Here is a 12,907-nt window from a genome sequence, read left to right as displayed (position 1 = left end):
TACCCACTTAGAATGGTACCCCAAGCTGGGAAAGGACATGGACTTCTGAAGTTTGAGTCACAAATGTGACTCACTATGCCTTTGGTCCTAGGTAGAGATGGCTTTTGGCAAGCCAGAGGTTTTCTTCAGTGCCTGGTTCTCTTATACTTCCTCAGTTACCTTAAAGGAGAGAAGGGTGATTAAACGATTGACTAAGAAATCAGAGAGCCTCTCAGAGATGTACTATTTAATTTTAAAGGCAATGCTTAATCTGAAGGGATGATTTTGGGGTGAAATTTCAGGCAGTTTTCAGGGGACTCTCAGGGGTACCTTTAAATGCTGCCATCTTTGAGGACTGGGTGTCTGCTTAGGGCCTGAGGGTCCACTGGCAAATGCTTCTGGGCTCTGACCTGTGTGCAGGCTGGAACTATTCTGTCTACCAGTGGTGCTCCTGCCAATTTTGCTGGGAGGAGTTTGTAGGTCTTGTAATCTTGCTCTTAAAAAAACAAACTCTTGCCCTTTTTTTGTTGTTTCATCACTACAATTTCCCAGTGGCCCTTACTGTAATAACATAGCATTAAGCAAAACAAACCAACTTAAGCGCCTACTATGTGTGAGGCCCTGCGCTAAGCTCTGGAGAGGAAAGTCGAGGCAAGGTCACTACTCTCCAGGAGCTCACAGTTGAAGTGGGGAGAGAGCAGTAAATATTCATATACAAACAAGATATATAGATGCAGAGTAAATTGGGAATCAGCAGAGGGAAGGCCCTCCAGTTAACGGGGATCATGAGAAGCTTCCTATAGAAGGTGGAATTTCAGCTGGAACCTGAAGGAAGCCAGAGAAGCCAGGTGAAGAGGGAGAACATTCCAGGAATGGAGGAGAGCCAAGGAAAACAGTAGGAGTTGGAAGATGAAGCCAGTGTTACTGGATTGCAAAGTATGCCTCATTCCAAACCTGCTATCTGTCACGGTGAAGGGGCTATATTTCTTAGTCCTCTGGAGTCATTTTTATTGATGAGAGTTTTGACTGTGTGTGCATGTGCGCACATGCATGTGCGCATGTATGCATGTGTGCACGTGTGTGCATGTGTGCGCCTGCACATGCGTGCTCTCACACACATGCTCCCTTATATTATTGCCATAATTAAGTATATTGCTCTTGGTTCCACTTCATTGTGTCAGTCAGCATGCATTTGTTAAGCCCTAGAGATACAAAGAAAGGCAAAAAACAGCCCCTGACCACAAAGAGCTCATGTTCTCTGGCCCCTTCTCACATCAGTTCCTTTTTCCTGTTCTTCATCCTTTGGATAGAAAGCTAGATGGTGCAGCAGGGAGAGCCCCAGGCTTGGAATCAGGAAGACTCATTTTCCTGAGTTCAAATCTGACATCAGACACTAGCTGTGTGACCCTGGACAAGTCACCTAACCCTGTTTGCCTCAGTATCCTCATCTGTCAAATGAGCTGGAGGAGGAAATGGCAAACCACTCCAGTATCTTTGCTAAGAAAATCCCAGATGGGGTCATGAAGAGACAGATATGGCTGAATTAGCTGTGGCCATCTGCATTCTGCTTCTTTGTGAGAGAACTTTTTGAGTGGAAGCCTGAAGAGGGTGGGAGAAAGAGATTATTTCTCCTTTTCACCGGTTATTGGCTGAGCCATCAATCAGCAAGCCAGTCAGCAATAATTTCAGATCAGCTAGGGATCTTATTTCAAGGCTTTGCTGGCAACAGAGAAGGTAGTTGGCCACAGTTGATTTATGCTGCCTCTTTTTTCTTTTCCTTCTGATTCAGTACAAGAAGATAAGTCATGAGTAACAGTTTGAAGATGCTGAGTGGGGGAGAGAAACCCTGGATAATCTGCAGCCATAGAGAGAGACTGGGGAGAAAAAAGGGAGAGGGACTCCCAGCATTCTTAACTGGGACAAAGCCCTCAGACTACCTCAGTAACAGCTTTGTTGCTTCCTCTTGGCTGTCTTTGTCATTAGGTGGCAGTTTCTCTAGTTCCTTCCCTCTAGAAGTAGCCGTTTGAAATATCTTCAATAAAATGATGAGGTTGAACTTTGATATTTATGCTTCATTTTTCCCCTCCTTTCCCAGTTCTTGGGGAAGAAGGGAGGAGACTTTGACGTTCCAAGGTGACAACTAGCAATTCTGAGAAACCACATTATGGTAGGCTAGAAGATACAATTTCTGTCTTGACTAAAACAACAAGGTTTGGGATTACTGTGGATGGGATGGGTAGGGATATGGTAGGGAGGGAGGGAGGAAGGGGTAGAACCTTGTGGCAACTTTCTAGTGACTTAGGCATAGCATCTCTCTTTTTAAAAAAATTGTATTTATTTTCAGTTTTCAACATTCATTTCCACAAAATTTTGAATTTCAAATTTTCTCCCCATCTCCCTCCTCCCCTTGTCCCTTTTCCTTCTATTTTTCTGGATGGCATGATAGATTTCTATACGCCATTGCCTATATATCTTATTCCTAGTTGCATGTACACACAATTTTTAACATTCATTTTTAAAACTTTGAGTTCCACTTTCTTTCCCTTCCCCCTTCCCCACCTACCTTCATTGAGAAGGCAAGCAATTCAATATAGGTTATCATATGTAGTCATGCAAAGCACTTACATAACAGTCATGTTGTGAAAGACTAACTATATTTCCCCCTTTCCTGTCCTGCTTTTTTTTCCCCCTGAAATATAATCAATTTTGCTGGGTAGGTGATTCTTGGTTTTAATCCTATCTCCTTTGTCCTCTGGAATATCATATTCCAAGCCCTTTGATCCTTTACTGTAGAAGCTGCTAAATCTTGTGTTACCATGATTGTGTATCCACAATACTTGAATTGTTTCTTTCTGGCTACTTGTAAGATTTTCTCCTTGACCTGGGAACTCTGGAATTTGGCTACAATATTCCTAGGAGTTTTCTTTTTCAGATCTCTTTCAGGTGATTAGTGGATTCTTTCCATTTCTATTTTACCCTATGGCTCTATAATATCAGGGCAGTTTTCCTTGATAATTTCTTGAAAGATGATGTTTAGTTTCTTTTTTTTTTTATCATGATTTTCAGGTAGATCAATAATTTTTAAATTATCTTTCCTGGATCCATTTCTCAAGTCAGTTGTTTTTCCAGTGAGATACTTCTCATTGCCTTCTGTTGTTTCATTCTTTTAGTTTTGTTCTATAATTTTTGATTTCTTATAAAGTCATTAGTTTCCATTTGCTCCATTCCAGTTTTTAAGTAATTATTTTCTCCAGTGAGCTTTTGGACCTCCTTTTCCATTTAGCCAGTTCTGCTTTTTAAGGCATCCTTCTCCTCACTGGCTTTGTGGACCTTTTTTGTCATTTGGATTAGTCTATTTTTGAAGGTATTATTTCTTCAGCATTTTGGGGGTCTTCTTTAGCAAGCTGTCGACTCGATTTTCATGATTTTCTTGAATCACTCTCATTTCTCTTCCAAATTTTTCCTCTGCTTCTCTTACTTGATTTTCAAAATTCTTCTTGAGCTGTTCCATGGCCTGAGACCAATTCATATATTTCTCTAAGGCTTTGGATGCAGGAGACTCGACTTTATTGTCTTCTTCTGGTTGCATGCTTTGGTCTTCCTTGTCACCCTTTGATCCAGCAGTACCGCTTCTAGATCTGTATCCCAAAGAGATCAAGCCTTGCTGTGACTGCCAGCCTGCGTCCTTTCTCTTCTACCCCACCTGCTCTCATTCCATCGCAGCTCTCTTTGCTTGTTTGTGACAGCACAAAGGGTTATTAAGGGTGCAGGTAGCCAGTTTCTTTGGTTCCCAAATTTTTCTACCACAGTACATGTTTCCTATCCTATCAAAAGGAGGGGGAATAGAGCAGAAGTGGTCACTGTTGTCTGAAGAGGTGAGGCCTTGGAGGACAGAAGTGGTTTTTTTCTTCACACTAAAGACAAGGAATACAGTCCAAGCATATGAACTTCATTTCCTAGTGGAACATCATACCTTTTTAAGTGGCTAAGAGGGTTCAGATCCTACTTCAGACACTTAATAGCTATGTGGCCTTAGTGGTGTAGTGGGTTAGTAAAGGGTTAGGCTTAGAATCAGGAAGACCTGAGTTTAACATCTGCTTCCAGCATTTATTAGCTGCATGACCTTGGTTATTACCTCACAGGAGTGTTGTGAAGAGCAGCTGAGATATCATGTAAAGTTCTTTGTAAACCTTTAAAGCTCTATATAAATTCATGGTGATGATGATAATGAGACTGTTCTCTAAGTAACTGATGAGCTGGTCCTAGTACTTTGGTAAAAGTACTAAGGGTCTGTTGTAGCATTTAAAAATCCACATTCTGTGAAACAGCCCAAGGAGGTTCTATAGGAGAATGGCTATAATGGTAAAAGACCCCATGCCACAAACTAACCTCCTCTGCTGTCTTGTCTGTCAGGGATTAGTTAAAATGTATCATGTGACCCCAGCATTGACTTATTATTGAATATGCAGGAATGATTGACTGAATTGTTGTCTTGGCCATTAACTCTTTAAAATAATTGGTGGCTATTTATATTCTTGGGATCAAAAAAAAAGTTTATAGTAAAATGGGGGAGTTTGAAGAGATGTGAAAGCAGAAATGGTAATGACTGACTCAGTGTGAGTATCTATATCCTAGTTTAATTACCAAACCGCCAATGCAGAAGGAGTGCAAGTCCAGCAATAATTGAGTCCATTTTGGGTTCCACGGTCTTGTTATGAGGGCTGGTTTGATGGGATAGGGAGGGGAGGGAACAGAGAAATGAGGAAGTGATGTAAAAACAGAGGATAACAACAAAAAAAGAGAACACTTGAAAGATAGGTGTCCCTTATATAGCAGAATATTTGCAACATCACTTTGCAGTAGAAGAAAATGAAAATGGGGAGTGGGTACTTACTGATTGAGGAATGACTGAACCAGTTGTGATCTAATGAATGTGATGGAATATTATTGTGCTATAAAAAATAACTGTAAATTCAGAGAAACATGGGACAATTTTTATGATGTTGCATGGAAAGGAAAATAGAATGGGGCATGTGATGACTTCTTGTTCAGTCATGTCAAACTTTCTGTGACCCCATTTGGGATTTTCTCAGTAAAGATACTGGAGTGGTTTGCCATTTCCTTCTCCATCTTACTTTATAGATGAGGAAACTGAGGCAAACAGGCTAAAGTGACTTGCCCAGCGTCATATAGTGTCCAATGCCCAATTTGAACTCAGGAAGGTCTTCCGACCTGGCACTGTACCACCTAGCTGCCTAGGAGTTAAGAGAGCACTGGTAACTTTGGAGAGAGCAGTTTCAGATTGTAGACTGTAAGTACAGAACGTCACAAGCACCGTCATCTGCAGTTGCTATGTATTTTTTTAAGTTAATGTTTTAATGATGTTACATTTTTGTCCGTTGCTTCCTGCTGTATCTCTAGCACCTCAGTGAGGGTTTTCTTGTAATTAAGAAAAAACAACAAACTCGTGGCAGTCGATTTTGTTTAATCAACAGGTGTTTTGTAAATGCCTCCTATGTGCTAGGTACTGGAAATGCAAAGAGAAAAGTGAAATGGGAAGTTGACCATTTTTCTTGGTTACGAGGGAGTATTCTGTGTATTGGGTATGTCAGGAAATGAATGACATTTTTAAAAAAACAACCCCAAAGCCATCAGTAAAACTCTAAAAATAAAGTGAAGTGTTATGACCCGGAAAAAGAAAAGTTTTGCAAGCTTAGAAATCTGTATTCTTAAACGAACTTGTTTAGAGGGCCATTTCCTCTTAGGTGCAGTCTCCTCATCCACAAAAATGGGAATTCTCATTGTTTGCTTTGCCGAATTGAGTGAAATCACGGATATGGAAAGTTAAGTGCTGTAAAGACAGAATTCATGGTCCTCCATGGGTGGGGATACAAAACAAACTCGCTAACATTGAATTTCTTTTCCGAAGGTCATTCTCTTCCTTTCCTCTGCCTAAGGTGGGAATTCCTCTCCTCTCTGACTCTTCGGGTTTAAGCCTCCTGGCACGCTTCCCTGCTCTGTCCAGTCCCTAATTTTTGGTGACACTTCTTCTGCCTGTAGGTCCGCACGCTGTTTGTCAGTGGCCTCCCTGTAGACATCAAACCACGAGAACTCTACCTTCTCTTCCGGCCGTTTAAGGTCAGTTGATTCTCCTTAGCTGGGCCTTGTCTGTCCTCAGTACTGAAAGAGAGAAAATGCTTGACCAGATTATACCAGTGGGAGAAGTAGAAAGTAACAGCGTCATTGAAACTTAAGAATGAGAGATATACACGGGGTTAAAACGGAGGATTGGAGTATGAGCAAATAAGTCATTTGGGCTATTATATAAGTACCCAAATTAACTCTAAAGATCATATGGAGAAAGACGCTATCTGCATCCAGAGAAAGACTGATAAATGGAAGTATGTGTAGAATAATTTTACATGTGTACATTCCTATTTGTATCCAGTGGTGGCCATGGGGACAGAAGTGGGAGAGGGGAGAAAAGGAAAAGGAAAAAAGAAATTAACAGTATGACTTTATTATATATTAAAAGGAATAGCACATAATAGATTTGCAGTTTTATGTGCAGTCATCATTTTTTATTATACTGTGTTATGGAAATGTTTGTTTTATTCCATAAACCTAAAATAAAATTGAAAATTTGAAAAAAAAATTTTGGGAAAAGCAAGAAATGGGGCGGGATGGGGGGATATTGATCTTTATTCCTGCCTTGCTGCTGGCTTTCTTTGTTGGTTTGGCTAGTTTATTCCACTTTTCTGGGTCTCAGTTTCCCCAAAGCAGCCAAAAGGGTATAACAGAATATTTGACAGCATTTCTGAAGAAAATAAAGTCTCTGCATGCTGGGGGAGTTCAGGAAGGCTGCCCAAAGAGGGGGGCCTTTAAACATAGGTAGATTAGGTAAGCAGATGTCATCAGGACAGCCATCTAATTTGGGATGATGGGGTGAACCCCAGGAAAGGCTTGTGGCTTCTGGCTAATGATTGTGCTCGGAGAGATGAACTCCTGTCTCAGTCCCTATTTCTCTCCACAGGGGTATGAAGGGTCACTGATCAAACTCACGTCTAAACAGGTATCTCTCTCTGTCCTGGCTCCTCCCCCAGCAGCCTTTAACTCTGTTCAGAACTTGGAGCCTGGCTCCCCTTTGCTGGCAATGTCTGAGCGTTGCTGTCCCATATGTACGCTGGACTTTGGACCAGGCCTCCATCCTGGGCTGAGATGAGTAAGAAGAGGAAGTCCTAATTTCTTGCATTCCCTCCCATTCGTCAGAGTCCCCTTTTCCTTCAGCTAGTCAGCTCCCCAGCCCCTGGGTATCTCTACTTCTCAGTTCTCAAAGCAGCAGCCCCCTAGCTCCTAGCACCTGAAGAGGTCTGGACCTTAGTAGGGGAGGGCCATATACTTTCCTCCCTCTCCTTCCCCTTTCTGTTAACTGCTTGCCTCTTCACCCCTGCCTTGCTGCTGACCAGAGTTTGTCCTGTCAGAGGCAGATGTCTAATAAACTCCCTCATGATAACCGTTTCATACATTTCCCCTCCCAAGAGGATCTTCTGGGAGAGGGCAGTTCCTAACCCAAAGGAGAAACTCAAATGGAGGAATTTCAGGCACCTGTTTAAAAGAGATTTTTAGGTACCCTTAAAATTCTTAGAAGGCCTCCTCCTAGTAAAGCTGACTATGGCAGGGGCTCTGAGCCCTGTGCATCTAAATGAGGAGAGAATCTAAGGGTTGGGATTAAAGAAATAGTAGGAGACAGGACTAGTCTTCCCTTTTTTTTTTCCCTTTTCAAGAGTGGTACCATTGTTCCCTTTGGAATGAGGGTGTTCTGTAGGGTTGGGGACCATACAGGGCGTGTATGTGGTTGTGAAACTCAAGGGTATTTTTTTCCAGCCTGTAGGTTTTGTGACTTTTGACAGCCGTGCTGGGGCAGAAGCAGCCAAAAACGCATTGAATGTGAGTACCCAGAAATGCAGTCCCAGGGAAAATGGACTCGCTTGCCCCCTACCTTGTCCCCCTTCCAGCCCATAGAATACATATGCACAAGCATTGAAATGCAGCTTCAAGAACTAGCCTCAAGCATCTGTCTGGGATGTGTTCATTATCCTCATCTGCCCAAGATTCAGTGGATGCCAAATGAACACTTGTGGAACCTGGGGGGAAGTGTTAGTAAGATCTGGGTCCCAGAGGGAAAATAACTTGTGTGTACTCTCATGGGTACACTTTCTGTACCCCTCTGGACCAACAAGCTGGGTAACCCAGGGTGACATAGTCTCTTACTCATCCTACAGGGTATTTGTTTTGACCCCGAGAATCCACAAACCTTAAGGTTAGAGTTTGCCAAGGCCAACACCAAAATGGCAAAGAGCAAACTGATGGCAACCCCAAATCCCAGCAGCATCCACCCTGCCCTGGGTGCACACTTCATCGCACGGGATCCCTGTAAGTATGGCCTAAGGCCCCTCACTTTTTTGCCTTCTCTTGACAGGCACCTTCCTCAGCCAATCCAGGGCAAGCCAATGGAGCTGTCCCAGGTTAGGGCTCTTGGAATGAGCCTGATGTAACCTTAGGGCTCTCAGTCTGCTCTAGTTATAGCCAGGGCTATGATGAAGAATGTTGGTGCCTAGAGCAAGGATTTGAAAGTATTTCGATTATTAGAAAGGATTTGAAAACTTCTCAGTAAACCCCTGCTAGAAAACATACAGGCCATATGAGACGTATGCCCCATTGCCTTCTGGGGGAATCTAAGAAATCAGTGTTAAACCTGCAAATAGGTGAGATCTGGTTCTCTAAAGGACCACGTCGAAGAACAAGGGGGAAGCCCTATTGTCCCCTGGGGCCCAGTAAGAAAAGGAGATATAAATACATAAAGTATGGGGGTGGGATGGGGGATGGTCTTGTGTGTCTCTTGTCTAGATGACCTAACGGGAGCTGCTCTGATCCCCGCTTCCCCGGAGGCCTGGGCCCCTTACCCATTGTACACTACAGAGCTGACCCCTGCTATCCCACATGCTGCATTCACCTACCCAGCTGCTGCTGCCGCCGCTGCTGCCCTACATGCTCAGGTAAGGCCCTATCCTGGGGAAGGGATGGTCATCTGATGTCACCTTATGGGAAAAAGAGTGAGCCAACAGCTGTGGATTAGCAAAACCACTGCGATTTCATGAGTGCTATCTTCCATCAGGGTCGGTGTCTACCCCCCTCTCCCTTTCTCCTCCTCCTCCTCTTCCCCCCTTCCCCTCCCCCTCCCCCCCTCTCTCTGTCATCAAGGGCTAAACTGGTAGGCAAGATTTCACTGAAGCTTGGTTATAGAGACAAGGCTTTCCCTACAGCTTCCAGTCCAGTTGGGGAAGATACATAGATGAAAGGCAGAGCCCTGCTTAATTCTTTCTTTGGAGACCAGCTCTGAAGTGTGTCATGGGGAAGACTGTGCTGTGCCATGATTGGTCCTTAAAAAACAATGTTTTGACCATATTCTGGCTTATACCAGATGATGTTACATCTCTAGTGTGCAGTAGCTTAGCCTTAGCATGTGTGGTCTGAGAAGTGCATAGAAAGTAGAGGAGTGGGGAGTACGTTTGGGGGATGAATGAAACAAATTTGCAAAGGTTTCAGGGAATCTTAAGTTAGTAATAGCTAAGGAGGTCAATATGGGCACTGACTTCTACACTGGACTTAGGAAATTTGGGGGTAAAGAAAGTTGGTATGGTGGAAAGAAAATTGTTGGAGGACCTGGCTTCTCGTTCCAGCCTTATCACTGCCAAGCTGTGTGGCTTGGAGTGCCTTCATTTCTCTAAGTTGCAGTTACTTTTATAAATGAAGGTGTTGAACTAAACTCTACAACAGGCCCTTTCAGCTCCAACATTCTGACTTAATTTGACCAGTAGTTATGAAGGGTCTGCTTTATACACAGTACCATAGCATGCACCGAGGATATGGAAGCAGAATGCTTGCCCTTTACAGTGTCCTGTACTGGGGAATACACCATGTCCTGCCTGTGACACTGGAAGGACCCAAAAGAGGCCTTCCATCCAACATGGCACCCAAGCCATGAAGGAAACGAAGGATTTTAAGAGAGAAAAATGAGGAGAGAGAGAAGATCCCAGGCATGGGGGAAGAATCAGTCACCTGAGCACGGGCGCATGTGTGAGGAGCAGCTAGTATTCTAGTGTGGCTGTGGAGAACAAGTAAGGAAACATGGGATGTGGCACTAGGAAGGGGGGGGGGGGGCTTTCAACGATAGGTAGAAGGTTTTGTATTTTGTCCTGAAGGCCGTAGAAAATTTTTGAGTAGGGGAGCAGCACAGATAGCTAGGTGGCGCAATGGATAGATCTCAGACCCTTACTAGCTGGGAGACCCTGAGCAAGTCACTTCACCCTGTTTGCCTGAATTTCCTCATCTGTGAAATGAACTGGAGAAGGAAACAGCAAACCACTCCAGTATCTTTGCCAAGAAAATCCCAAATAAGATCACGAAGTCAGACACTACTGAAGCAGGGACAGTGTGGTCATCTTTGTGTTTTATAAAAGATTAGTTTTTAAAACTACGGAGAGGTGTAGACTGGAGGCAGACCAATTTAACAGACTGATACAGTGGGCAACTGCCTTATCAGGGATGGCTCAGTTGAATACTGTTTCTTCCCTAACCACCACCCCTCCCCCTCAATACCAGGTGGCAGCAGAAATTCTTAAGGTGGCGTGGACTAGAAATGCTGGGAAGTGGTGGGAAAGAGCGTGTTTGCTCTGCTGAACGATAGTGTCCTTCAGAGTGACATTCTGAGGGCTGGTGACAAAATTCCTCCCTTGTTCCTTAGGGTCTTAGAGAGGATTTAGAGAGAGAAGGGAACTCATTATCTAGTCTAGTGGAGTCAAACTCAAATAGAAACAAGGGCCACTTAACCATACGTAACGATCCCTGTGGTGTGTGTTGACTTAGAAAACCACATGTTAGCATTATCTCATGTTATATTGTATTTCTACCTATTGTGTTAAATATTTCCCCAATTTATATTTTAGTATGATTTTGGCTGTTTATTTGATACCTGTGATCTGTCCTACCACTTGTCTACTACCAGATAAAGAAACTGAGGCCCTGAGGAGCCAGGTTATAACACATAGAGTAAGTAGGAATGCTGGGATTCGTACTCGGGTCCTTTGACTCCAAATTCAGTGCTCCTTCTTTCCCCGTTGCACCTTGCCACATGTCCTCCATGTGTACTGAGGCCTCATAAGCTCTCCCTCCCACCTGTGCCCTCTGCTCTGGGGCCTGACTGCTACCTACATCCTCAGCAGTTACAGCCGAGGCAGCAAATAGCTTACCAATAAAACGTGTGTAGTTAAACATTACTCTCCTCTCCGAGAGTGCTTTGGGGTACATCTGCTGAACCACAGAGCTCCATTTCATGAATTCCCACGTCCTCTTCAACCTGAACTGCCTGCCTCGAGTCCTTTCTGCAGGGCGCCCACCTCAGAGTGAGACGGGCTTATCACCCAGCTAAAGTTTAATACTGTTCAGATTATTTAAAACCTGAACCCGGGGCCTGTGAAGAGCCATTTCCGTTCAAAGTTTGGGCGTCAATCAGCCAGCATCAGCAGCAGCATCGCTTACAACAACAGGAGCTGGAGCCCAGCTGGATTGGGTTCTAGTCTCAGCACTAGCTAACTGCATGACCTTAGGCAGATCATGACATCCTTCTGAGCTGGGTGCCCTCAGCTGTGTAGCTGCCCTTGGGAACAAATGAGGTGACAGACATACAATATCTGTTTTGTAAGAGGTGTTTTAAAATGCCAGGGAGTTGAAGAAATGTTTTCTCTTTCATCCAAGGAGACAGCAGGGCTGAATTTGGGGTTAAATGGAACCTAAGTTGGAATCCCAGGTCTTGGATTTACCACTTGTGTCATCAGTCACTGCCTCAGGTTCCTCTTCTGTAAAGTGAGAAGGGTGAATTAGAGGACCTGTGAGGCCCCATCCACCTAGGTTGTGGGAGTTGACGTCCACCTGGATATCTCAGCATGTCTTGCATTTCCCAGAAGCACCCTCTCAGACTGGGGAGAAGAGCCTTCTGCCTCTTCTCTCCTAATACCTGCAGGCTTGTCATCCCTACTTGGACCTTCAGCATGGCCTCCCTCAAAGGTTGGGGGGGAGTAGGCCATCGAGGCCATCCTGGTTTAAGGGATCTGGATTTAGAAGGGGAAGTAACCAAGGGCTTTTCAAATGCTCAGTGTCCAGGGAGACGACCTTTCAAGAGAGCCCAGCAGCTGCAAATGAAGTGTCATGGTTAGCCCCACCCAGATGCACAGAGGATTAGGTGATCTACTGGGATGTCTGGGTTCCTCTACTCTGTGTGTAGAAGTCTGCTTTCCAGGCTCCACTTCATCCGGATGGACACACACACACACATACACACACACACAAGCACACACGCACGCACGCATGGATGCACATACAGACGCGCACACACACACATTCTGCTCCTTCCTCAGTTTTAATATTCCATCTTCTCCTCTCTTAGCCATATCTATCCAGTGAATTCCTTTTTTTGTCAGTACTGGAAGATGGGATCTTTGTATCTTCTCTTCTAACTCTTTGTTAGTGAGTCAGGAATATTATTTCTGGGGGTTTTAACATGTTCTACTACTGAAGTTTTTGTTATTATTGACCTTGAGTTTTCTAGGTTTGTGAATATATTTGCAAATCAAGACATTTTATGCTCTCTGCAGTATTTAATCTATTTAATATATTTTTTCATGCCCTTTTGCAGTTTCTTTTCTAATATTGTATCAGAGAAGTGGGGACAGTAGTGATTAAACAGGATTGCCTCCTTGGATGGTTCTCCATTGCAAATAATGTTTAGCCTCGTCTTTCTAGATTGGAAAGACCACATTTGTTACGCTTTGTTGGGGTGGTCCCCCTGGAATCCTTCAGCCTTCTCTCCCAT

General features: G+C 43.9%; 1 protein-coding gene across 2 annotated transcripts in view; it reads left to right on the top strand.

The window, feature by feature from the left end:
- The window catches only part of RBPMS2 (RNA binding protein, mRNA processing factor 2), a 60,413-nt gene that overhangs the window by 35,729 nt on the left and 11,777 nt on the right, over window positions 1-12,907 (top strand). For both annotated transcript variants that reach the window (XM_072613802.1, XM_072613795.1), the window contains exons 2-6: window positions 6,040-6,117; window positions 7,013-7,051; window positions 7,864-7,926; window positions 8,262-8,412; window positions 8,887-9,035. In XM_072613802.1, the coding sequence (XP_072469903.1) occupies window positions 6,040-6,117; window positions 7,013-7,051; window positions 7,864-7,926; window positions 8,262-8,412; window positions 8,887-9,035 (480 nt within the window). The remainder of the gene's footprint in view (window positions 1-6,039; window positions 6,118-7,012; window positions 7,052-7,863; window positions 7,927-8,261; window positions 8,413-8,886; window positions 9,036-12,907) is intronic.

This window comes from Notamacropus eugenii, chromosome 1 (assembly GCF_028372415.1).
Source record: "Notamacropus eugenii isolate mMacEug1 chromosome 1, mMacEug1.pri_v2, whole genome shotgun sequence".
In the NCBI taxonomy this organism is placed as follows: Eukaryota; Metazoa; Chordata; class Mammalia; order Diprotodontia; family Macropodidae; genus Notamacropus; species Notamacropus eugenii.
The sequence above is the reverse complement of the archived record's forward strand: the minus strand, read 5'-3'. Positions and strand labels throughout refer to the sequence as shown.